Source organism: Ranitomeya imitator, chromosome 6 (genome assembly GCF_032444005.1).
Source record: "Ranitomeya imitator isolate aRanImi1 chromosome 6, aRanImi1.pri, whole genome shotgun sequence".
Taxonomy (NCBI): Eukaryota; Metazoa; Chordata; class Amphibia; order Anura; family Dendrobatidae; genus Ranitomeya; species Ranitomeya imitator.
The window spans coordinates 420,204,414-420,231,855 of record NC_091287.1 but is presented as its reverse complement, the minus strand read 5'-3'; the positions used below and the strand labels follow the sequence as shown (position 1 = coordinate 420,231,855).

Below are 27,442 nucleotides of genomic sequence, written 5' to 3'. Positions count from 1 at the left end.
AATAAAACTTCCACTTGCTTCTTTTAATTCGGATTCTACATGACAAAAGAAAGTGCACATGAATTTAGGCAGAAGGGAGACACCTAGTTGCTTGCACCGGAGTGATTTTATAATAATTTTATAAATAATAACTTTTGAAGATATGCCACAAAAACTAACACCTTGACCAAGAGACCTAGAGGGAGGATTTTGCTTTGAATTCAAATTGTTCATAATGTACATAACAGAACTTAAAGTAGCTAAGAAAGTTCATTACATTTAATGAGGTACAAAAATTCTCCTCTATAGGCAGGAGTTCCGAAATATCAAATGATATAAATTCAATGCAACAGAGCAGTAAAAGAAAATCAAACCTGAGTAATGATTTATCCTGACAGATAATATACATAGGCCCTAATAAGAAAATTTAACCCACCTGCGGCAGAAAATTGGCATCAAAAAGTCATAAACTTTGTAGTAAGTGGATGGCAAGTGTGACCTTGCAAAAGTGGCTGTGGTCTACCATTTCAACAAATCATTTATGCCAGAAAACTGGTGCACGCGCAGTCCAAAGATGTGTCAAGATTATTAAGAAGAGTGGGCCTCTTAATTAATTTTGCGCACCTTATTCTAGCAGACTATAGTTTCAAGACTGGCAGATGAAACCCCAGCTTTGATAAATTCTACTCGAACTCTTTGTCAGTAAGACTTTCATAAAGCGGATTAATGTAGTCAACTTTGTACAGGTTAATAAAATATTTCTTTTATTTATTATTATTATGCTTGCTTATATTACCCTGAATACCGTAAAATTGTGTAAATCATAAAGATCCTGATGTTATAAGTTGCTATGCTGTAATTCTGTAAACTCTTTGTCAGTAGTAATATGAAATGGTTTTATACATTGCACCATGCACATTGCAACTTGACCAAATCAAAGTCGCCCATGAGAATAGACGAAACCTTACCTTCTACACAGTGAATCAAACTGTGAAATGAAGTGCTGAAAGCCAGGTTTGTTAAACTTTATACCACAGGCTTACCTTCAGCTATTGTGACTGGAAGGAATCCAAGTATTAAAATTGAGAATTAAATCGAGCAATGTGATTTTTTTGTCCCTATGGCAGTAGTATATTATATTATATATTTTAAGTCACTTTACAGTCTATTTCATTTCCTCGATAGTAAAGTATACCGTGCTGAAGGACGTGGGTGGCTGCGAGAATTAAGGAACCTGTTCAATGTACAGTATATCCAGACAGAAACATTCCAACTATTAGTAAGCAGCCAGAACTGATATATTAATCTAAATGAAACAAAGTTTTTCCCAGACTGAAAATTCCATCATTTAACCCCTTAGTGATAGAGCCAATTTTAACCTTCATGACCAGACCAGATTTTTTTAAATCTGACCAGTGTCACTTTCTGAGGTAATAACTCTCGAATGCTTCAAAGGATCCCACTGATTCTGAGATTGTTTTTTCATGACATATTGTACTTCATCATAGTGGTTAAATTTGCTTGATATGACTTGCACTGATTTGTGAAATTATTGGAAATTTGTCAAAAATGTAAAAAATTTTTGCAATTTTCAAACTTTAAATTTTTTCTTATGCCCTTAAACCAGAGAGTTATGTTGCACAAAATAGTTAATAATTAACATTTACCACATGTCCACTTTACATCTGCATCATTTTTGAAACATTATTTTTTTTTTTTTAGTAAATTTGAAGGGTTAAAAGTTGATACACAATTTTTTCATTTTTCCAACACAATTTACAAAACCGTTCCTTTTTTCAGGAATAACATCGCATTCGAAGTCACTTTGAAGGGTCTATATGACAGACAATGCCCAAAAATGACATCATTCTAAAAACAGCACCCCCAAAGTTCTCAAAACCACATTCAAGAAGATTATTAACCCTTCAGATGCTTCACAGGAACTAAAGCAATGTGGAAGAAAACAATTAACATTTAATGTTTTTTTCACAAAAATATTACCTTAAACCGAAATGTTTTTATTTTCACAAGGGTACTAGGAGAAAACAGACCCCAAAATATGTTTATGTTGTGCAATTTGTCCTGGATACGCCTATTGCGCGCATGGCAGGGCACAAAAAGGAAAGAGGCATTGTTTGTCTTTTTGAACACAACATTGGCTGGAATAAAGAACATTTGGAGAGCCCTTGATGTGTCTAAATGGTAGAAACTCCCCACAACTGACACCATTTTAGAAACTAGACCCCTCAAGAAATGTATCAAGATTTGTGGTGAGCACTTTGAACCCTCAAGCACTTCACAGAAGTTTGTAACGTACAGCCATAAAAATACAAAATCAAATTTTTCCCACAATATGTACTTTTAGCACCAATTTTTTTATTTTCACAAGGGAAACAGAAGAAAATAGACCACAAAATTTGTTGTGCAATTTCTCTTGAGTGCCCTGATACCTTATACGTGGGGAAAACTACTGTTTGGGTGCATGGAAGGGCTCGGAAAGGAAGAAGTGATGTTTTGGAACGCAGATTTTGATGTGTGGAAGCACCACAAGTAACCCCATTTTGGTAACTACACCTCTCAAAGATTTTATCCAGGTGCATAGTGAGCATTTTGAATCCACAAGTACTACACAGAATTTGATAACATTATGAAAATATATTGCAAATTTTCCTTTTTTTCACAAAAATGATGTTTTAGCCACAAAATTGTAATTTTCACAAAGGATAATATGTAAAAATGCACCCCATAATTGGTTATGCATTTCTGCTGAATGCGATAATACCCCATATGTGGTCAAAAACTTCTGTTTTGGCACATGGCAAAAAGTCATTATCTCAGTAAATTAGAATACTTTATAACACCAGCTAGAAAAAGGATTTTAAAATCCGAAATGTTGGCCTACTGAAATTTATGTTCAGTAAATGCACTCAATACTTGGTCAGGGCTCCTTTTGCAATCAATCAACCACAGGTGCTACATATTTTTTCAGCAATAACCTGTGAAAAACGTTGTGGATTTTCAGAGTTAGAAGACGTTCAAGATGAAAAGCCACAGGGTTGATTAAGGCAACCACCTTGTAAGGACAAATAAACCTAAGACCTAATTTCCAGGAAGGAATTTTCAGTTTAATATTTCTGACAGCCATAGTAAATCATTCACACCAGATCTGGACCTGACAACCGTTTCTTATCTGCCATGCGTCTGTATCTGTCCTCCATGATTTGTAAGTTGTTCTGAACCCCTTGCCATACAGATGAGCATGATGAAGAAAATTTCTATACAGGTAGAGTTCAAACAGGTATTGAGTGTAGCGTAGGAGGGCTTCTTAAAGAAAAACTAACTGATCTGTGAGAGCCAGAATTCTTGCTGGTTGGTAGGTGATCAAAATACTTATTTAATGCAATAAAATGCAATTATTTAAAAATCATAGAATGTGATTTCTGTTTTTCATTTTTAGATTTTATTTTTCACAGTCGAAGTGTCCCTACAATAAAAATTACAGACCTTTCCATCCTTTGTAGGTGGGCAAACTCGACAGTGTATCAAATACTTATTAACTCCACTGTAAGTCATAGGAAGCTGAATAGATTAATACCTTGTTGTTATCTGTCAATCCAATGTTTTATTAAAGAGATATCCACATTTTTCTTATATGTAAATGACCTGTTCCAGGCTATGAGCCGGGCACAGATCTGCATGAGAATTTGCCTCCAGAATGAATTTTAAATAAAAGGGGTGCTACCGATGTGAGACATGTAACTAACATAGAACAGTAGAGCTTTCCAGTTCTGCTGCATTACAACAATATTTCAACACTCGCTGCATGTGATAGAAGCTGAAGCTGAGAGGAACCTGCAGATGTGTCAGGTATAATCACACACAGCTCTACAGTGAGGTCACAAGAGCAGAGAGCGGCCATTACACATCACATTATTAACGCTTTCTTTTGTTAAAAATAATATCTGGAGGCAGATTTTCATGCAGATCAGTGGCATTATCTCAGTAAATTAGAATACATTATAACACCAGCTTGAAAATGATTTTAAAATCAGAAATGTTGGCCTACTGAAATGCATGTTCAGTAAATGTACTCGAAACTTGGTCGGGGTTCCTTTTGTATCAAGTACTGCATCAATTCGGAGTGGCATGGAGGTGATCAGCCTGTGGCACTGCTGAGGTGTTATGGAAGCCCAGGTTGCTTTGATAGCAACCTTCAGCTCGTCTGCATTGTTGGGGCTGGTGTCTCTCATCTTCCTCTTGACAATACCCCATAGATTCTCTATGGGGTTAAGGTCAGGTGACTTTGCTGGCTAATCAAGCACAGTGATACTGTTGTTTTTAAACCAGGCATTGGTACTTTTGGCAGTGTGGACAGGTGCCAAGTCCTGCTGGAGAATGAAATTTCCATCTCCAAAAAGCTTGTCGGCAAAGGAAAGCATGAAAGTGTGTGGTGGCTCTTGAAGAAATCACTCCAGCAGCAATCCACTCCTTGTGAATCTCTCCCAATTTTTTTAATAGCCTTTTCTTAACAATCCTTTCATGGCTGCGGTTATCCTGGTTGCTTGTGCACCTTTTTCTACCACACTTTTTCCTTCCACTTTTTCTTCAACTTTCCATTAATATGCTTGAATGCAGCACTCTGTGAACAGCCAGATTCTTTAGCAATTACCTTTTGTGGCTTACCCCCCTTGTGGAGTGTGCCAATGACTGCCTTCTGGACATCTGTCAAGTCAGCAGTCTTCCCCATGATTGTGGACCCTACTAAAACAGACTACGGGACCTTTTTGAATACTTAGGAAGCCTTTGCAGGTGTTTTTTGTTATTCTAATTTACTGAGATAATGACTTTTGGGTTTTCATTGCCTGTAAGCCATAATCATCAACATTAACAGAAATAAACACTTGAAATGACTTGAAATGTTTGTGATGACGCTATATAATATATGAGTTTCACTTTTTGTATTGAAGAACTGAAATAAGTTAACTTTTTGATGATATTCTAATTTTGTGAGAAGCACCTATATTGTAGCACCCCCATACATTATGCCCAGCTTTTGCTTCTGGTTACATTCATCCCGTAAATTGTTAAGTGCTCTGCCCCCACTACAATAATGCCAAACATAAGGCCACTTACTGTGGTTTAGGAACAGTGGGGCTCTGAAGGAGGAAGCATTTCAATTTGGGAGCGCAGAATTCACAGAATTTTATTTGATGTGGGTCAGAAGCCATGTCACTTTTCCAGAGTCTTTGCTCTACCAGTAACATTGGAACCCTCAATAGTTCCTGTGACAGATGATGGACCTGTGTGGGGGCTGGTTTTGTGCGGGATAAATTAAGGTCTTTATTGGTAACATTTTGGGGTACATAATATTTTTTGATCATATCCAGAATAAGGCTGGGATCAGATTTTTGTGTTCTATGCTGAGAACTTATGTTGGGGTTTGTGTGTAAATCCCATAAAAATACGATTCAGACGAAACCCCCAACAGAACCACCCACCACAATGAGGTATATGGAGACATTTTTGCAAATTTATTCTTCGGGTCGGTGTAATTATAGCAATACCAGATTTATATAGTTTTTTTTTAGGTTTGGCTACTATCACACAGTGAAAATGCTTTTCTATACAAAGTAGTTTTTTTCATCACCATATTCTGAGAGCTGTAACTTTTTTATTTTTTGGCTAATAAAGCTGTATGAATGCTTATTTTTTGTGGGATGAGTTGCAGATTATTTTTTTTGTACCATTTTGGGGTGCATATTTTTTATCGCTTTTTATTCATATTTTTCATACACAGCAATTCAGTTATAGTTTTTATTATTTATGTTGTGCCATTCACCATGCAGTAAAAGTGGTAAGATTGATTTGTCTGTCGGGTTGGTACAGTTATACAAGATTTATATCTTTTTTATGGTTTGCTATTTTTACAAACTAAAAACAATATTTTACAAAAAATGAATTTGCTTTTGCATTGTCATAAGCTGTAACTTTTATTTTTTAACCGAATGAGCCATATTAGGACTTGTTTTTGTTGGATAGTTTGGCATTTTCATTTATACCAATTTTTATACATAAGACTTTTTGATCACTTTTTACAGTATGTACATTTTTGTGAGTCACTATAATAAAAAAGCTACATTTTTGGTGTGTTTATTTTTTCTTTTTTACGGTGTTCGCCATAAGGAATAAATATTGTGCCAGTTTTATAGAGCGGGTCATTACGAAAGTGGAGACACCAATTACAGTATGTTTTAATTAAGTATATTAAGTTTTTTTGTTAATTTTAGTTTCATGACAAACTGCGTTTTGAGAGGTGACACAGCTTATTTTGATTTTGGGCCCTTCCCTTTCTTGGTGTTTTTATTTTATTTTTTTTACATATTTTATTTTACTTTTTCTTATTTTTTCACTTAGTTTCACTGTGGAACATGTATCATTTTTATTTTGATTATTGGTCTCATACACTGCAGTGCATGAGACTGTCATTGTCTCAGTAACATAGCCTGTGAGACCCAGCTTATGGCTGGATCTTACAGGCCACCCTACTCATTGTGGAGGTCCAATGGTAACAAAGAGTATCTTGTAACCCCCTTGCAATCAATTAAATACTGCTGTAGCGATTGACAGTGGACTTTAAGGAGGTAATTGGCCCCAAAACCAGATGGGGCTGATACCAAAGGGTGTCAGCTGGGCGGCGCTATTCCCAATCACCGTTTTAAAATGGTAATTCGTTTTGGTAAAATGGTAATTAGTGACTGCCATTTTAATGCATATCGGTGACTTTAAGGAGTTAAGCTGCAGATTTTTAATAATGCACTAGGAAGTATGTTAAATGGAACCTGTCACATGAAAAAACGCTATTAAGCCTCAGATATGGAGATAATCTGCAGGTTAATAGCATTATGAACCAGTCAGGGGCTGGCATCTAGAGCCCAGGTGCTGGGAGGAAATTAACTTTCTTCCTCCCGGGTACAGTCATAGGGGGGTGCCGGCGAGGGTTCAATCATCTTTGTGTGTATAGAGAGTGGCAGCTATAACGGCGCCCCCAGCACTGACAACTCGCTCAACATTAGAGTCGGCTGTTAGTCATTGCTGGGGGCGTGATTAGAGCCACAGCTCTCAATACGCAAAGCAATGACTGAAACTGTGTTTGCGCCACCCCATGTCTGAAACTCAAATGCTGCCCGGAAAATAAAGGTAATTTCCTAAATTATGTGCCGACGCCAGGTAGATTCAGAACACTATTTACCTCTAAATTAACACCACTTTAAATGAGTGATAGAATGCTGCCTTTGTCTGTATATAGTGGATCAGGGGCATTGTGCAAAATCCTGATCATGTAGGGTGGCGTAGGAATAACTTGCGCACATGTGTACAGGGGCCCACTGGGCAAATTCACATGTTCTTTTGTGTCAGTCCAAGCCTGGGCATGTAGGACTTTGCATGTTAAACTTGATTCCGCACTGGGATAAGGCTTCTCAAGTGTAACATCTGTTGCAGTATTGCAAACATGGACCATAGAGCACTATGACCTAATAATCTGGACCTAATAAACTCCAGGGAGTAGATCCAGTGGAAGACATACAAACCAAGCTATGCTGGAAAGAACAAGAGGCAGGATATGTAGTAGGTGTGAGAATAAGGCAGCGATCAGCAATAGATGAGGACACTTCCATGCCAGCATCTCCTGGTACCCAACTTTTTTTTTTTATTTAATTTTTATATTACACGTCTTGGCTGTAAATTCTAATATTGTGCCTGTAAATAGTGCTGTAAAAGCTCATGTTGGAATGGACACAAGTAAATATTTTAATGCAAGGTTACTTAATTCTTTTTATTTCCAGAAATCAAAGGGATGACCGATAACACAGAGCTCCTGCAAAGAACAGCATTTGAGCTCCTGTGTTTCCAGTTGGTAATCTAATCTGAGTGCGACCTTTGAGGCTCTGCAGAAAATCTCCCACTCTCCAGCTGGTCCCGCATAACATTCGGCAAGTGGCTAACGTGCAGATGCCAGATCTGGCTTCATAAAATTCACAGTGGCTTTTTGCTGTATAATTTTACATTAATTACAAATTGCTTACTTATTATTAATTGATCCACAGTTTCAGGCACAACCATAGTATCTATTAGCAATGAGCAAGAAATTTACAATTAATTTCTAACAGTTTGGGAAACCACTGCAACTTTTTATGAAGTGGCAGCAGCACCTGAGACCCAGCCTCATAATTAAATTGAAATCATTAGTCTCTTTAACCCCTTCATGACCCAGCCTATTTTGACCTTAAAGACCTTGCCGTTTTTTGCAATTCTGACCAGTGTCCCTTTATGAGGTAATAACTCAGGAACGCTTCAACGGATCCTAGCGGTTCTGAGATTGTTTTTTCGTGACATATTGGGCTTCATGTTAGTGGTAAATTTAGGTCAATAAATTCTGCGTTTATTTGTGATAAAAACGGAAATTTGGCGAAAATTTTGAAAATTTCGCAATTTTCACATTTTGAATTTTTATTCTGTTAAACCAGAGAGTTATGTGACACAAAATAGTTAATAAATAACATTTCCCACATGTTTACTTTACATCAGCACAATTTTGGAAACAAAATTTTTTTTTGCTAGGAAGTTATAAGGGTTAAAATTTGACCAGCGATTTCTCATTTTTACAACGAAATTTACAAAACCATTTTTTTAGGGACCACCTCACATTTGAAGTCAGTTTGAGGGGTCTATATGGCTGAAAATACCCAAAAGTGACACCATTCTAAAAACTGCACCCCTCAAGGTACTCAAAACCACATTCCAGAAGTATATTAACCCTTCAGGTGCTTTACAGCAGCAGAAGCAACATGGAAGAAAAAAATGAACATTTAACTTTTTAGTCACAAAAATTATCTTTTAGCAACAATTTTTTTATTTTCCCAATGGTAAAAGGAGAAACTGAACCACGAAAGTTGTTGTCCAATTTGTCCTGAGTACGCTGATACCTCATATGTGGGGGTAAACCACTGTTTGGGCGCACGGCAGGGCTTGGAAGGGAAGGAGCGCCATTTGACTTTTTGAATGAAAAATTGGCTCCACTCTTTAGCGGACACCATGTCACGTTTGGAGAGCCCCCGTGTGCCTAAAAATTGGAGCTCCCCCACAAGTGACCCCATTTTGGGAACTAGACGCCCCAGGGAACTTATCTAAATGCATAGTGAGCACTTTGAACCCCCAGGTGCTTCACAAATTGATCTGTAAAAATGAAAAAGTACTTTTTTTTCACAAAAAAATTCTTTTAGCCTCAATTTTTTCATTTTCACATGGGCAACAGGAAAAAATGGATCCTAAAATTTGTTGGGCAATTTCTCCTGAGTACGCTGATACCCCATATGTGGGGGTAAACCACTGTTTGGGCGCACGGCAGGGCTCGGAAGGGAAGGCACGCCATTTGGCTTTTTAAATGGAAAATTAGCTCCAATCATTAGCGGAAACCATGTCACGTTTGGAGAGCCCCTGTGTGCCTAAACATTGGAGATCCCCCAGAAATGACCCCATTTTGGAAACTAGTCCACCAAAGGAACTAATCTAGATGTGTGGTGAGGACTTTGAACCCCCAAGTGCTTCACAGAAGTTTATAACGCAGAGCCATGAAAATAAAAAATAAAAATTATTTTCTCAAAAATGATCTTTTAGCCTGCAATTTTTTATTTTCCCAAGGGTATCAGGAAAAATTTGACCCCAAAAGTTGTTGTCCAGTTTCTCCTGAGTACGCTGATACCCCATATGTGGGGGGTAAACCACTGTTTGGGCACATGAGGGGGCTAGGAAATGAAGTAGTGACGTTTTGAAATGCAGACTTTGATGGAATGCTCTGTGGGCGTCACGTTGCGTTTGCAGAGCCCCTGATGTGGCTTAACAGTAGAAACCCCCCACAAGTGACCCCATTTTGGAAACTAGACCCCGAAAGGAACTTATCTAGATGTGTGGTGAGCACTTTGAACCTCCAAGTGCTTCACAGAAGTTTATAATGCAGAGCCGTGAAAATAATAAATACGTTTTCTTTCCTCAAAAATAATTATTTAGCCCAGAATTTTTTATTTTCCCAAGGCTTACAGGAGAAATTGGACCCCAAAAGTTGTTGTTCAGTTTCTCCTGAGTACGCTGATACCCCATGTGTGGGGGTAAACCACTGTTTGGGCACACGTCGGGGCTCAGAAGGGAAGTAGTGACTTTTGAAATGCAGACTTTGATGGAATGGTCTGCGGGCGTCACGTTGCGTTTGCAGAGCCCCTGGTGTGCCTAAACAGTAGAAACCCCCCACAAGTGACCCCATTTTAGAAACTAGACCCCCCCAAGGAACTTATCTAGATATGTGGTGAGCACTTTGAACCCCCAAGTGCTTCACAGACCTTTACAACGTAGAGCCGTGAAAATAATAAATCATTTTTCTTTCCTCAAAAATGATGTTTTAGCAAGCATTTTTTTATTTTCACAAGGGTAACAGGAGAAATTGGACCCCAGTAATTGTTGCGCAGTTTATCCTGAGTATGCTGGTACCCCATATGTGGGGGTAAACCACTGTTTGGGCACACGTCAGGGCTCGGAATTGAGGGAGCACCATTTGACTTTTTGAATACGAGATTGGCTGGAATCAATGGTGGCGCCATGTTGCGTTTGGAGGCCCCTGATGTGCCTAAACAGTGGTAACCCCTCAATTCTACCTCCAACACTAACCCCAACACACCCCTAACCCTAATCCCAGCTGGCGAATAACCCTAATCACAACCCTAACCCCAACACACCCCTAACCCTAACCCTAATTCCAACTGTAGCCATAACCCTAATCACAGCCCTAACCCTAATCCTAACCCCAACACATCCCTAACCCTAATCCCAACTGTAGCCATAACCCTAATCACAGCCCTAACCCTAACCCTAACCCCAACACACCCCTAACCCTAATCCCAACTGTAGCCATAACCCTAACCACAACCCTAATTCCAACCCTAACCCTAAGGTTATGTGCCCACGTTGCGGATTCGTGTGAGATTTTTCAGCATCATTTTTGAAAAATCCGCGGGTAAAAGGCACTGCGTTTTACCTGCGGATTTTCCACGGATTTCCAGTGTTTTTTGTGCGGATTTCACCTGCGGATTCCTATTGAGGAACAGGTGTAAAACGCTGCGGAATCCGCACAAAGAATTGACATGCTGCGGAAAATACAACGCAGCGTTTCCGCGCGGTATTTTCCGCACCATGGGCACAGCGGATTTGGTTTCCATATGTTTACATGGTACTGTACACCTGATGGAACACTGCTGCGAATCCGCAGCGGCCAATCCACTGCGGATCCGCAGCCAAATCCGCACCGTGTGCACATGGCCTAATTCTAAAGGTATGTGCACACGCTGCGGAAAACGCAGCAGTTTCCCATGAGTTTACAGTTCAATGTAAACCTATGGGAAACAAAAATCGCTGTACACACGCTGCGGAAAAACTGCACGGAAACGCAGCGGTTTACATTCCGCAGCATGTCACTTCTTTCTGCGGATTCCGCAGCGGTTTTACAACTGCTCAAATAGAAAATCGCAGTTGTAAAACCGCAGTGAAATGTGCAGAAAAAACGCGGTAAATCCGCCATAAATCCGCAGCGGTTTAGTACTGCGGATTTATCAAATCCGCAGCGGAAAAATCCGCAGAGGACCAGAATACGTGTGCACATACCGAAACCCTACCCCTACCCCTAGCCCTAACCCTAGCCCTAACCCTAGCCCTAACCCTACCCCTAGCCCTACCCCTAACCCTACCCCTAACCCTAGCCCTAACCCTACCCCTAACCCTACCCCTAACCCAGGGGCGGATTATCAGAGGGTCAATATGGGCGGTAGCCCAGGGCCCAGTGGTCTGGGGGGGCCCTGGGCTACCGCACAGATTGACCCTCCACTAATTGTCTGAATGCCCGCCGGCATTTGTGTGCCCCCGGACCCGGTGGGCAGAGAGAGGGGGCCCGCATTGGTTGGGAGGTGCGTGTATCAGCCGGTCAGCTGAGAGCTTCGAGTCCCTGCACCAGGCCTGCACAGCAGCACACCACATAATGGCTGCTCTGTGCACAGGACCTGTGATGAGGTCACAGGATGGGAGGAGTCAGGGGTCACATGATCGGGAGGAGGACCTCCGTGTATAGGACTTTGCTGGTTGCCATGGCGCCGGAGGAGGGTAAGGCAGCGTATGTGTGAGGTCAGGAGGTGTTTACAGGGTGGATGTAGCAGAGCTGTGTGTGTACGAGGTGTATGGATCAGAGCAGCGTGTGAAAGGTCTATGGAGCGGAGTCGTGTGTGTACGATGTGTACGGAGCCGTGTGCATGAGGTGTACGGAGCGCAGCCGCGTGTGTACGAGGTGTACGGAGCAGAGCAGCGTGTGTATGAGGTGTACGGAGCGGAGTCGTGTGTACAAGGTGTACAGAGCACAGCCGCGTGTGTACGAGGTGTACGGAGCACAGCCGCGTGTGTACGAGGTGTACGGAGCACAGCCGCGTGTGTACGAGGTGTACGGAGCACAGCCGCGTGTGTACGAGGTGTACGGAGCACAGCCGCGTGTGTACGAGGTGTACGGAGCACAGCCGCGTGTGTAAGAGGTGTACGGAGCCATGTGTACAAGGTGTACGGAGCACAGCCGCATGTGTACAAGGTGTACGGAGCGGAGTCGTGTGTAAGAGGTGTACGGAGCCATGTGTACGAGGTGTATGGAGCACAGCCGCGTGTGTACGAGGTGTACGGAGCGGAGCCGTGTGTACGAGGTGTACGGGGCACTGCCGCGTGTGTACGAGGTGTACGGAGCACAGCCGCGTGTGTACGAGGTGTACGGAGCGGAGTCGTGTGTAAGAGGTGTACGGAGCCATGTGTACAAGGTGTACGGAGCACAGCCGCATGTGTACAAGGTGTACGGAGCGGAGTCGTGTGTAAGAGGTGTACGGAGCCATGTGTACGAGGTGTACGGAGCACAGCCGTGTGTGTACGAGGTGTACGGAGCGGAGCCGTGTGTACGAGGTGTACGGAGCACTGCCGCGTGTGTACGAGGTGTACGGAGCACAGCCGCGTGTGTATGAGGTGTACGGAGCGGAGCAGCATGTGAAAGGTGTACGGAGTGGAGTCGTGTGTACGAGGTGTACGGAGCACAGCCGCGTGTGTACGAGGTGTACGGAGCGGAGCAGCATGTGAAAGGTGTACGGAGTGGAGTCATGTGTACGGAGCACATCCGCGTGTGTACGAGGTGTACGGAGCACAGCCGCGTGTGTACGAGGTGTACGGAGCGGAGCAGCATGTGAAAGGTGTACGGAGTGGAGTCATGTGTACGGAGCACATCCGCGTGTGTACGAGGTGTACGGAGCACAGCCGCGTGTGTACGAGGTGTACGGAGCGCAGCCGCGTGTGTACGAGGTGTACGGAGCGGAGTCGTGTGTAAGAGGTGTACGGAGCCATGTGTACAAGGTGTACGGAGCACAGCCGCATGTGTACAAGGTGTACGGAGCGGAGTCGTGTGTAAGAGGTGTACGGAGCCATGTGTACGAGGTGTACGGAGCACAGCCGCATGTGTGCAAGGTGTACGGAGCGGAGTCGTGTGTAAGAGGTGTACGGAGCCATGTGTACGAGGTGTACGGAGCACAGCCGTGTGTGTACGAGGTGTACGGAGCGGAGCCGTGTGTACGAGGTGTACGGAGCACTGCCGCGTGTGTACGAGGTGTACGGAGCACAGCCGCGTGTGTATGAGGTGTACGGAGCGGAGCAGCATGTGAAAGGTGTACGGAGTGGAGTCGTGTGTACGAGGTGTACGGAGCACAGCCGCGTGTGTACGAGGTGTACGGAGCGGAGCAGCATGTGAAAGGTGTACGGAGTGGAGTCGTGTGTACGGAGCACAGCCGCGTGTGTACGAGGTGTACGGAGCACAGCCGCGTGTGTACGAGGTGTACGGAGCGCAGCCGCGTGTGTACGAGGTGTACGGAGCGGAGTCGGGTGTAAGAGGTGTACGGAGCCATGTGTACAAGGTGTACGGAGCACAGCCGCATGTGTACAAGGTGTACGGAGCGGAGTCGTGTGTAAGAGGTGTACGGAGCCATGTGTACGAGGTGTACGGAGCACAGCCGCATGTGTACAAGGTGTACGGAGCGGAGTCGTGTGTAAGAGGTGTACGGAGCCATGTGTACGAGGTGTACGGAGCACAGCCGCGTGTGTACGAGGTGTACGGAGCGGAGCCGTGTGTGTACGAGGTGTACGGAGCACAGCCGCGTGTGTATGAGGTGTACGGAGCACAGCCACGTGTGTATGAGGTGTACGGAGTAGTGCCGTGTGTGTACGAGATGTATGGAGAGGAGCCGTATGTGTATGAGGTGTACGCAGCGGAGCTGTGTGTGTGCAAGGTATGCGGAGCAGTGTGTGCAATGTGTATGGAGCGGAGCGGTGTGTGTATGAGGTGTACGGAGTAGTGCCGTGTGTCCGAGATGTATGGAGCGGAGCCGTGTGTGTATGAGGTGTATGGAGCGGAGCCGTGTGTGTATGAGGTGTATGGAGCGGAGCCGTGTATGAGGTGTATGGAGCAGAGCCGTGTGTGTATGAGGTGTATGGAGCAGAGCCGTGTGTGTATGAGGTGTATGGAGCAGAGCCGTGTATGAGGTGTATGGAGCGGAGCTGAATGTGTACGGAGCGGAGCCGTGTGTGTATGAGATGTATGGAGTGGAGCCGTGTGTACGGAGCGGAGCCGTGTATGCAAAGTTTACGGAGCGCAGCCGCGTGTGTAGGAGTAGCTATGTGTGGCCATTATCATGTGCGACCAATATACAGTAAGGAGCATCATGTGTGGCCATTATACAGTATGGAGCATCATGTGCGGTCATTATACAGTATTATTGAGCATCATGTGCGGTCATTATACAGTATGGAGAATCATGTGTGGCCATTATACAGTATGGAGCATCATGTGCGATCATTATACAGTATGGAGCATCATGTGCGGTCATTATACAGTATTATTGAGCATCATGTGCGGTCATTATACAGTATGGAGAATCATGTGTGGCCATTATACAGTATTATTGAGCATCATGTGCGGTCATTATACAGTATGGAGCATCATGTGCGGTCATTATACAGTATTATTGAGCATCATGTGCGGTCATTATACAGTATGGAACATACTGGTCCAGGACTCTGACAGGGTTTCTCTCACACACTATGTCCAGCAGACTAGGGCTCTAGGACGCTGGGGGCCGCGCTGGTTGTAGGTTAGGTAAGAATGGTGGCACTATTGGGATAAGCCCCAATTTATTTGCAATTTTATTTGCTTATATCTAACCTGTTGTTACTAGTGGGGTTAGCTTTGGCGCCTATAACAACATTTATTTGACATTTATGTGCCATTCATACACCTTCCAGGTATCCTCTGCATATTGCTTAGTGCTATGTGTGCTATCCATTATAGTACCCATTAGGGTTATATAACCTGACCTCTTACGAGGGGGATTTACCTACATCTTTGTGGCGTTCAATTTTGCTATATTTGTACTGTACACTATGTATGTGCTTTCTTATGTAGAAATTATTGTTATTAAGGTTTATGTGCAATATCTATCTTGTGTGACCTGTCAGTAGGGTTCTTGTGATATGGAAATGGTTGTATAGAGCCATATTGTGGACCCGCCACCTCTACCTATGTGGTGGAGGCTTTTTAAGTGTTTTTATTGTTGTTTTGTGTGTTGTTCTCAATTAATAAAAATTGTATCATTTTTTGCTTACTTACAGTGTACTGGTGATCCCATTTCTTTGCATACTTGTCTCTTTTTTTGTTGGATGGTCTATGGTTATATGCAAAGGGTGATCCCGTATTGATATACTAGATGGTGCCCACTCTAACATATAATTGCTTGCATTATACAGTATGGAGCATCATGTGCGGTCATTATACAGTATGGAGCATCATGTGCGGCTATTATACAGTATGGAGCATCATGTGTGGCCATTATACAGTATGGAGAATCATATGTGGCCATTATACAGTATGGAGCATCATATGTGGCCATTATACAGTATGGAGCATCATGTGTGGCCATTATACAGTATGGAGCCTCATGTGCGGTCATTATAAAGTATGGAGCATCATGTGTGGCCATTATACAGTATAGAGCATCATGTGGGGTCATTATACAGTATTGAGCATCATGTGGGGCCATTATACAGTATTGAGCATCATGTGGGGTCATTATACAGTATTGAGCATCATGTGGGGCACTTGTACAGTATTGAGCATCACGTGGGGTCATTATACAGTATTGAGCATCATGTGGGGCCATTATACAGTATGGAGCATCATGTGTGGCCATAATACAGTATGGAGCATCATGTGTGGCCATTATACAGTATTGAGCATCATGTGGGGTCATTATACAGTATTGAACATCATGTGTGGCCATTATACAGTATTGAGCATCATGTGGTCATGTGGGGTCGTTATACAGTATGGAGCACTGTGTGGCCATTATACAGTATTGAGCACTGTGTGGCCATATTTTATTTTATAATTATTCTTTATGAACAGTGTGATCAGCAGTGCTAAATGGGTGTGGTTGAGACATGGATAGGGGTGTGACTAGTGAATGGGTGTGGTCAGAGGTGTGTCCTAAAATTTGCTGCTGCGCACAACGCGCAAACTTTGTCCCTCTTTCCCAACTTCAAAAGTTGGGAGGTATGGTAATATGTGGTCTGGAAATGGTGCGGTGGTATTTGTCCCTTGTATGTGCTATTATTCGATCACTGTGGTTGTAATTTGTGGTCTGGTCATGGTGCGGTGGTATTTGTTCCTTGTATGTGATATTATTCGATCACTGTGGTTGTAATTTGTGGTCTGGTCATGGTGCGGTGGTATTTGTTCCTTGTATGTAATATTATTGGTCAAGATATACCTAAATTGTATTGCAGATTTTAACAAATATTTCCTAGGTTACAGTAGAGTAGGGCCCGGCCCTTTTTCTGGAATAATCTGGTTCGGGTATATCGTGACCCCCGTCACATGACCCCCGTCACATGACCGGGGGGGCCCACAGTGTGTGAACAGCCCGGGGCCCTGGCTATCCTTAATCCACCCCTGCCCTAACCCTACTCCTAACCCTACCCCTAACCCTAACCCTACCCCTAACCCTAACCCTACCCCTAACCCTAACCCTAACCCTACCCCTAACCCTATTCTAACATTAGTGGAAAAAAAAATTGTTTATTTTTTTTATTGTCCCTCCCTACCTAATGGGGGTGACAAAGGGGGGGGGGGTCATTTATTATTTTTTTTATTTTGATCACTGAGATAGATTATATCTCAGTGATCAAAATGCACTTTGGAACGAATCTGCCGGCCGGCAGATTCGGCGGGCGCACTGCGCATGCGCCCGCCATTTTGGAAGATGGCGGCGCCCGGGGAGAAGACGGACGGACCCCGGCAGGATCGGTAAGTATGATAGGGTGGGGGGGAGCACGGAGGGGGGGATCTGAGCATGGGGGGGGTGAATCGGAGCGCGGGAGGGGTGGAATGGAGCACGGGGGGGTAGAACGGAGTACGGGGGGGGTGGAACGGAGCACGGGGGTGGAACGGAGCACGGAGGGGGTGGATCGGAGTGCAGGGGGGGTGATCGGAGCACGGGGGGTGATTGGAGCACGGGGGTGAGCGGACAAGAGCACGGGGGGAGCGGAGCACAGGACAGAGGGGAGCCGGAGCAGTGTACCGGACAGATCGGGGGGCTAGGGGGGCGATCGGTGGGGTGGGGTGGGGGCACATTAGTACTCCCAGCCATGGCCGATGATATTGCAGCATCGGCCATGGCTGGATTGTAATAATTCACCCGTTATAATAGGTGAAATATTACAAATCGCTCTGATTGGCAGTTTCACTTTCAACAGCCAATCAGAGCGATCGTAGCCACGAGGGGGTGAAGCCACCCCCCCTGGGCTAAACTACCACTCCCCCTGTCCCTGCAGATCGGGTGAAATGGGAGTTAACCCTTTCACCCGGCCTGCAGGGACGCGATCTCTCCATGACGCCACATAGGCGTCATGGGTCGGATTGGCACCGATTTTCATGACGCCTACGTGGCGTCATGGGTCGGGAAGGGGTTAATTAGTCTCTCTCTCAAGTCCTCACAACTCACCTAACTACAATCTTTAATCTCTCCCTCTCCTTTGGCATTTTCCCCTCCTCCTTCAAACACTCTATCATTACTCCATTACTAAAGAAACCCGCCCTCGACTCATCCTGCACAAACAACTACAGACCAGTCTCCAATCTCCCCTTCATCTCTAAACTCTTGGAGTACCTGATCTACTCCCATCTTACCCGTGTCCTCTCCACTCATTCCCTCCTAGACCCTTCACAGTCCGGTTTCCGCCCCCTACATTTGACAGAAACTGCACTCATTAAAGTGACCAACAACCTTCTGACAGAAAAATGTAACGGTGACCACTCTCTGCTCATTCTTCTCAACTTTTCTGCAGATTTCGACACTTTTGACCACCCTCTCCTACTCTCTAGGCTCCATTCACTAGGCATTAAAGACACTGCTCTCTCCTGGTTCTCTTCCTTCAGTGTTCTGTTCACTGGCTCCAGTTCATCACCTCTTCCTCTCACTGTGGGGATACCTCAGGGCTCAGTCCTTGGCCCCCTTCTCTTCTCCCTCTACACGCCCAGTGACTGTCTGTCCGCAGTCTCCAACATCATGTCCACTCTCTATCTTAAACGCAACCTTTCCAAAACCCAACTTCTTCTACTCCCGCCATCTACTAACCTCCCTAAATCTGACATTTCCCTCTCCGTTCGTGGCACCATAATAACGCCCCGGCAGCAGGCACGTTGTCTGGGTGTTATGTTTGACACCAACCTCTCCTTCACCTCCCATATACAATCTCTTACCCACTCTTGCTGCTTACACCTAAAGAACATCTCTAAAATCCACCCTTTTCTCACCATGGAAATAACAAAACCCTTACTGTCGCCCTGATCCACTCCTGCCTGGACTACTGTAATGCTCTATTAATTGGCCTCCCCCTTACTCGACTTTCCCCTCTTCAGTCCATCCTTAATGCAGCAGCCAGGGTCATCCACCTGGCTAATCGTTACTTGAACACATCCACTCTTCGCCAGTCATTACACTGGCTGCCCATTCATTATAGGATCCAATTCAAAGTACTTGTTCTCACCCACAAAGCTCTCCACAGTGCGGCACCCAATTGCATCTCCTCCCTCATTTCTGTCTATCGGCCTAACTGACCACTGCGCTTTGCAAACGACTTTCGACTAACCTCTGCACTAATCTATACCTCCCACTCCCGACTCCAAGACTTCTCCAGCGCTGTGCTAATCCTCTGGAATGCTCTACCCCGAGAAATTAGGACCAGCCACAACTTGCACAGTTTTAGGTACTCCCTCAAAACACATTTGTTCCCTAATCAAAGTCATTTTATGTGCAAGTGTAAGTGCGTAGCTCATTCACTATCTCCACCTATCCCCCACCCCCTGAAGATGGCTGGACCTTCACTGTAAATACATCATTGTAAATACACACCTGTACTTTGTATCTCCCCCACCTCATTGTAGATTGTAAGCTCTCACGAGCAGGGTTGTTTTATCTTGCTTTAAAGATTGTTGTGTTTGAAACTGTTTAACTGTAAAGCACTGCGGAATATGTTGGCGCTATATATACAGTACAGACCAAAAGTTTGGACACACCTTCTCATTTAAAGATTTTTCTGTATTTTCATGACTATGAAAATTGTAAATTCACACTGAAGGCATCAAAACTATGAATTAACAAATGTGGAATTATATACCTAACAAAAAAGTGTGAAACAACTGAAATTATGTCTTATATTCTAGGTTCTTCAAAGTAGCTACCTTTTGCTTTGATGACTGCTTTGCACACTCTTGGCATTCTCTTGATGAGCTTCAAGAGGTAGTCACCGGAAATGGTCTTCCAACAATCTTGAAGGAGTTCCCAGAGATGCTTAGCACTTGTTGGCCCTTTTGCCTTCACTCTGCGGTCCAGCTGACCCCAAACCATCTCAATTGGTTTCAGGTCTGGTGACTGTGGAGGCCAGGTCATCTGGCGTATCACCCCATCACTCTCCTTCTTGGTCAAATAGCACTTACACAGCCTGGAGGTGTGATTGGGGTCATTGTCTTGTTATAAAATAAATGATAGTCCAACTAAACGCAAACCGGATGGAATAGCATGCAGCTGAAAGATGCTGTGATAGCATGCTGGTTCAGTATGCCTTCAATTTTGAATAAATCCCCAACAGTGTCACCAGCAAAGCACCCTCACACCATCACACCTCCTCCTCCATGCTTCATGGTGGGAACCAAGCATGTAGAGTCCATCCGTTCACCTTTTCTGCGTCGCACAAAAACACGGTGGTTGGAACCAAAAATCTCAAATTTGGACTCATCAGACCAAAGCACAGATTTCACTGGTCTAATGTCCATTCCTTGTGTTCTTTAGCCCAAACAAGTCTCTTCTGCTTGTTGCCTGTCCTTAGCAGTGGTTTCCTAGCAGCTATTTTACCATGAAGGCATGCTGCACAAAGTCTCCTCTTAACAGTTTTTGTAGAGATGTGTCTGATGTGAGAACTCTGTGTGGCATTGACCTGATCTCTAATCTGAGCTGCTGCTAACCTGCGATTTCTGAGGCTGGTGACTCGGATAAACTTATCCTCAGAAGCAGAGGTGACTCTTGGTCTTCCTTTCCTGGGGCTGTCCTCATGTGAGCCAGTTTCTTTGTAGCGCTTGATGGTTTTTGCAACTGCACTTGAGGACACTTTCAAAGTTTTCCCAATTTTTCAGACAGACTGACCTTCATTTCTTAAAGTAATGATGGCCACTAGTTTTTCTTTTACTTAGAATTTGTATAATGGCAAGAAAAAAGCAGCTAACAATCTATCCAGTAGGACTATCAGCTGTGTATCCACCAGACTTCTGCTCAACACAACTGATTACATTCTAAAATCAAAGTATATGGTCATAACATCATTCATAATGTAGTACTGAACTGAATTATCAGACTTCTTGAGACTAGTATTGATCGAGTGCTGAAATGTTCGAGTGCTCGATACTGGAACCGAGCATGTCGGATGCTGGGATGTACTCAACTCGAATAGCGAGCATAATGGAAGTAAATGTGAAACATGAGCCTTTTTCTGGAGCATGGACTCTCCCTCTCTAACCTTCTGTGTCCCCGAATTTCTATAGCTTACAAAGCGTTCGGATGACAGAGGAGTCCCTGTGCTCCCACCAGGGGAACACCCCGTTTCAGTATGGTACGCAGCTTAAATTATTCAAATGAGGTTCTTATGGGGACCCAAGAATTTGAGCACCTTGCGATACTCGGTACTACTTGTTATGAGTTATACAGATAAAGGTAGCTAAATTATGATGCATTAGGCACATTGCAATGTTATAGACAAGACATTTTTAACCTATACTGTATTGGATATTGATAAAATTCAATAGGTCATCACAAAGCATCCACTTGCCAAAAAGAAAAAAAAAGGACCGCACATTGCATACTTTCCAAAACAGACAGAAATGACATGTAAATTATATATGATTGTATCACTAATGTCAATCTGGAATGCATTTAATAGACATGGACCTCTCCTAACCTTCTTTCTTGTATTTTCTCGCTGGCTCGTTTTATCAGCATCTGTTATGTTTATACAGCATGAATTAAAACCCAGGAATGCTGTTTGTACTCGGCTACTTTTGTTGAAAATGTAAAGTCTCAGGATTGGCGATGTTTATGTAAATCAGCGCGGCTGACACACTCATCATAAACAAATGATTTCAATCTAACAAACACATTGTTCACAGAGGAAATGTTTGTTTTTGTATTTGGCTCTGTCCTTACCAGATTGATGAAGAGTTGCTGATACTGAGGGTCTGTAGAGTATTTGTTAAGCAATGTGTTCATCCAAGCCTCGTCAGGCAGCTTTTCCACCGTTACCTGGAAAAGTCCAGATAAGAAATGTTTGAGAAACAGAAAAGAATGATCTTCATGCCAATGCATTCAAAGCAAAGCATTAACTACAAAAGATGAATGACCATTTACGCTGCGATCTTCTGGGTATTGCATGAAATAGACTGTGCCATTTCAGAGCTCAGACATCTGCAGAATTACATTTTATGGTCTGACAAAGGAAAAACCCATCTGAGTATCTGCCTTTTCCCTGTTTAGTTTCCCTTGTAATCCAACTTAGTATTGCGCAGCATCCTAGGAGGATTTGCTTTTAATAGGCCACAGAAAAATAGATGTACAGTACATTTATATCTCCTACATCCACATGGCCATGTAAATGCTCTATGCAATCTCCAAGCTGTAATAATACGGCACTCCAGTCTATATTTCTATAGAAAACTACAGTTAAGGCCAAACTACACCTCCATATGCCTTTTACATGGAGACAATACAAAGGTTTTTCTATTACAGATAACTATTCCCAAAATATAGTGCAATGTGGAGGCATCATGCAGCAGCACATGGAGTACCAGCAATTCCGTATGACCCACTCCAAACAACTACCATGTAAAGGAGATAGGGAAAAAAACTGGCTGTCCTAAGGCCAGGTTCACATTGCGTTAAAGCAGCTCGTTCAACGCATAGAATTGATGGTTTGCATTAAAGCTATAGCATACACGCCATCGCGTTATGCTATACCACTAGTGCAGATGATTCATCTGTGCTAGCGATGATGGAGCCTCAGACACTGCAGCCCGCATCCGAGGCACGGTCACTGAATGATGGCACATCGCTAGCGCATGCTGATTATGGCATGCGTTGGCGATGCGGCCGATAATTGGGGCTTAATGGCAGCATTAATGGACTGCGTTATGCCGTGGTGTAATGCAGTCCGTCTAACGGACTGCCATAACGCAATGTGAACCCAGCCTAATTTACAACACAGTCATAGCTTTTCCCAAAAGGGGAAGCTACAGCATAGAGATTTTTTATAGCTCTCATTGAGTTCAACACAGTAGTACTTGTATAGCTCCATATACACTAAGCTCCCCATTGTTGTGACTGCAGGGGGAAAAGAAAATACCGTTATAAAGGAGATCTGTCATATTTAACATTAAAGGGAACTTGTCCTGTAAGAAAAAACACTATAAACCTGCAGATATGGGGTTAATAGCATTCTGAAAATGCCCAGTGCCCACACTGAGAGCCCAAAAGGAAATTAAATGTATTCCTCCTGACAGCCTCAAGCTTTCAGTCATTGGAAGCTCATTGCGTAGTGAGTGCCTGCTGTAATGGTGACTCCCCCACTGAATGACAGCCATTTAGTATTAGCACCTGCTATCAGTCAGTGCCAGGGGCGCAGTTACAGCCGCCGCTTATTAGGTCATGAATGATGGCTGGAGCCACACTGGCACACCCCTATCACTGAAAGCCTGATGCTGCTGGGGGGGTAGAAAGTTAATTTCTTCATGGCAGTAGGGCTCAGTGCAGACACCGAGTAGCTTCAGAACACTGTTATCCTTCAGATTACCTCCATGTCTGCAGGTTAATAGCATTTTTTTACATGACAGGTTCCCTTTAAATTAATAAAATACAAGTTATACTTAATATATTTCCCAAAATTCCTCATCAACCGATCGAGGTAATTCTGCTCTACATATACTACCCATACAAAGAACAGCATGTACAATTGTAAAATATGACAGGTTCACTTTAAGGGAGCAGAAATTTGAGATTTAATAAGCTAGATGTATTTATGTAAATTTCCAAGCAAAAGGTGATACACAACAAGCCTACTTTCATTTCCTTTAACTATCCCATCAAAGTTCTTCATGGTTATTGAGCCTGCTTATCTTTCTTCACAACTATCTCCTTTGCTTTTAAACTCCATGAGGAAAACTGTTAGCCATCTTTAATCTCTCAAACCAAAGAATGGTCCTGGTGTGAAGAGAAGATGACAAGAGTGTAACAATGTGGCTCCTTCCACGTCCACCCACCGAATGAGACAGATTTTGGTCAGTCTGGAACATTAGAGCGTGAGATTTTTACTGAGGATTCTAGACGTATTGGACACTGATACCGCCCAAACTACCCAGCCTTGTACCTACAAACCATGCCCTTGCTAAAGCACATGCTATATGGCCATATTATTCAACAGAGCAAGAGTCCAGGGGCGTCACTCATAATGCTGGTGAAGAAGAAAGATGGATTCTTGCAGTTTTGCGTAGGCTACTGAAGGCTAAATGCCTGTACTTTTGAAGATGCCTATCACCTTCCTCAAATAGCAGGTTAGAAGGTTCTCTAGCAGCTTTAGGCCGTACCAAGTTCTTCACCACTCTTGATCTTGCAAGTGAGTATTGGCAAGGGTTGTATCTGAGAAAAACCCAGAAAAGACTGCATTCATCACACAAATGGGACTGTTGAATTCCTTTTCATGCTGTTTGGACTTTCCAATGCCCCAGCCACCTCCCAGAGGCTCATGGAACTATGTTTAGGAAAGTTGAATTTTGATTGTCTCCTAATTTCATCATCTCAATAATATCATCTTCTCGCCCACCTTATCTGAACATTTGGAGAATTTGGATTTGATGTTGACCCGACTGGAACAGGATGGGTTGAAGTTTAAACCTAGCAAATGTTGCTATTTCTGAGAGAATATTGAATACCTGGGACATGTGGTGGGCAAAATTCAGTCTATGAACTTGAAGGTATGAGTGGTGCAGCAGTGGTCCATGGTGGAGGTCCAAGGCTTCCTAGGTTTTATTGGTAACTATAGAAGATGTATTAGTGACTTTGCCAAAATTGCAGATCCTCTATATGCTTGGCTAAATGGTGAGGCTCCTGGTGTTAACAAAAGGAAAGCAATCGTGTGAGGAGAGGAACAGGATAGAGCCTTGCAGGATTTTAAGAGGCTGATGAACTGTGCTTCTATCCAGGCATGTGCTGATATCATTAAGCTTAAAGTTATGACTGTTGTGTTTGAAACTGTTAAACTGTAAAGCGCTGCAGAATATGTTGGCACTATATAAATAAAGATTATTATTATTATTATTATTATTATTATTATTATTATTATTATTAATAAGCCATTTGATCTACTGTATATACTGATGGAAGCCTGAAGAGGTTGGGTACCATGCTGACCCAAAGAATGTAATTGCCTATACCATTAAAACACTGCTGGATGGAGTGAAAAATCCTGACAATTAAAGCTCCTTCAAGCTGGAGATCTTGGCAGTAGTGTGGGCAGTCACTGAGAAATTCAGTAAAGCCCAGGACACAGCGATGGAAATACCAATGCTCTATCTCGCCACCCTGTTGAGCCTGCCAACAGCCCCACAGATGAAGAATTGGAAGAAATTCAAGCCCCTAACTTCATATTGTTAGATAAGGTAACCATCCAAGCTTACCATGCCCCTATTCAATTGGAAGAGCCAGCAACTAACTCAGGAGTGGAGTGCACCACTGAGGAATGGTGTAATATGAAGAATATGGATTTTGAGGGGTACCACCCTGGTCCTAGAGAAAGAAATGAGCTCAGGTGATAAAAAGTTGCTTCAACAGAGAGATCAGTTGCCCCTTCATGAAGGAGTCCTGTATAAGAAAGTGAAATTACCAACCGAGTTAGGGCTCACCTGACAGATTATGCTCTCAAAGAGTTACAGTAAGTGAGAAGAGTATCTGAATAGGTGTACTGAAAGAAAGGACATTTTTGTCCAAGAAATTTGCATGACTATAGAAGTTTTACTACTATCCTTTACTACAAAGTACAGATTTGAAAGTTTGCATATGTTGTCAAAGCTGTAATCTGTGAAAAGCTGGGGAGCAACAGGCCTCAATGGGGATGGTGCAAAATACCCATTGAAAATAGAATCAATGGATTGTCAAATAGTTGAAGAGTCTTTACAAGGCCTCAAGTACTTGCTGGTCATGGTGGATCACTTCACTAAGTTAGCTGCAGCAGTGCCCATGAGAGATTAATCAGCAGAGTCTGAGGCGCAAGCCATATGGAAAAAGCTTAATCCTTTCTTATGGATGTCCTACTCAACTACATTCAGATCAAGGAACTTGCTTCGATGGTAGGATGATTGAAGATTTTTGCCAGTTATACGGAATCCACAAGAAACAGGCCACTCCCTACCATCCTTAGGGTAACAGCACATGTGAATGCCTGAATCGGACTGTATTGCAACTTTTATGAACTCTTGGAGGAGAACAAAAAGAGAGATGGCCTGAATACGTTACTGAACTCGTATGGGTACATAACAACACAGTACACTCCACAACTGGCTAATCGCCCTTTCTATTGATGTTTGGAAGAAATGGGAGATTTGTTCTCAACACGATGTTACAGTACAATGAAGAGGATGGAGATTGGATGCCACAGACCAGGATGGAGGGCCACCGCAGAAAAGTACTGGAAATGTATAATTTGGTGGCCCAGAGACTCAGTCCACACTCACTAACAGTTAATAGAAAACTGCAGGCTGCCACTGCAAGTAGGAGACAGTGTAATTGTGCACAACAAGACAGCTTGAAGAACCTGGAAGTTACAGCATAGATGGGAGTTCAGTCCCTATGAAGTGGTGAGGAAGCCTAATCCAGCAGTACCAGTAGTCGAGGTCAAACCCAAGGGTGCTTTAGGAACTCTGACGATGGTTCACAGAAGTATGCTATGGCCTTTTACATTTGTAAGCAGACCTCCACCAGAGAGGATGCCAGAAGACAAACACTGGGCTGGTGCAGGGGCTTAACCATTGGGAAGAAGAGAGAAGGTTGATGTTCCAACAGGGGAAGTAGAGACCACCAATCCCAAGTGCGGAGGAGTTTTCCCAGATACATCACTCTCATCGTTCCAACTTTGGCAGATTGCCTTCCAGATTTGAGGACTACCACTTGAAAACACAAGATGCTGGCATGGCAATCCAAAAATCGTGAGAAGAAGGTGAACCATAAGGTAAAGGTGCAACATTGCTACAATATCTAGAGATTACTGGAGAACAGGCAAGGAAGATGTACCTGCAGTGACCAGTAGAAGGATCCAAAACCTCACTATAGTACCCAGTAAGGAAGGCAGGAACGTTCCTTCTGGTTTTAAGTCAGGAAAGGTTTTGTAAGGTGCACAGGTCAAAGTGTGTGTCCTGGGGAACCGAGAGAGAAAAACAAAGGAGCTAGAGGATTCACAGCAACTTGTGGAGACAATAGGCCACCCCAGCAGTGTCAGAGAGCTGAAGACAGACTGTGACTGCGCCTAGAAAACAACAGCCAGGCAGAATGACCAGGCACAGAAAGAGTCTGTGTACAGCACAGTAGGAATCCAGCACCAGGGCCTGCCACATAAAAAGCACATGTGCAAGATGCAGAGCAGAAGAAGAAGAGAGCACCCTCAGAGACCATAGTTGCAAGATCCAGAGGGGTCCATCAACTGTGACCGCAAGTAT

The 27,442-nt window shown here is 43.5% G+C and overlaps 1 protein-coding gene across 7 annotated transcripts in view; it reads right to left on the bottom strand.

Moving 5' to 3' along the window:
• The window catches only part of LOC138642804 (chloride channel protein D-like), a 320,123-nt gene that overhangs the window by 5,717 nt on the left and 286,964 nt on the right, over window positions 1-27,442 (bottom strand). For all 7 annotated transcript variants that reach the window (XM_069731316.1, XM_069731317.1, XM_069731313.1 and 4 more), the window contains one exon: window positions 21,894-21,989. In XM_069731316.1, coding sequence (XP_069587417.1) covers window positions 21,894-21,989 — 96 coding nt within the window. The remainder of the gene's footprint in view (window positions 1-21,893; window positions 21,990-27,442) is intronic.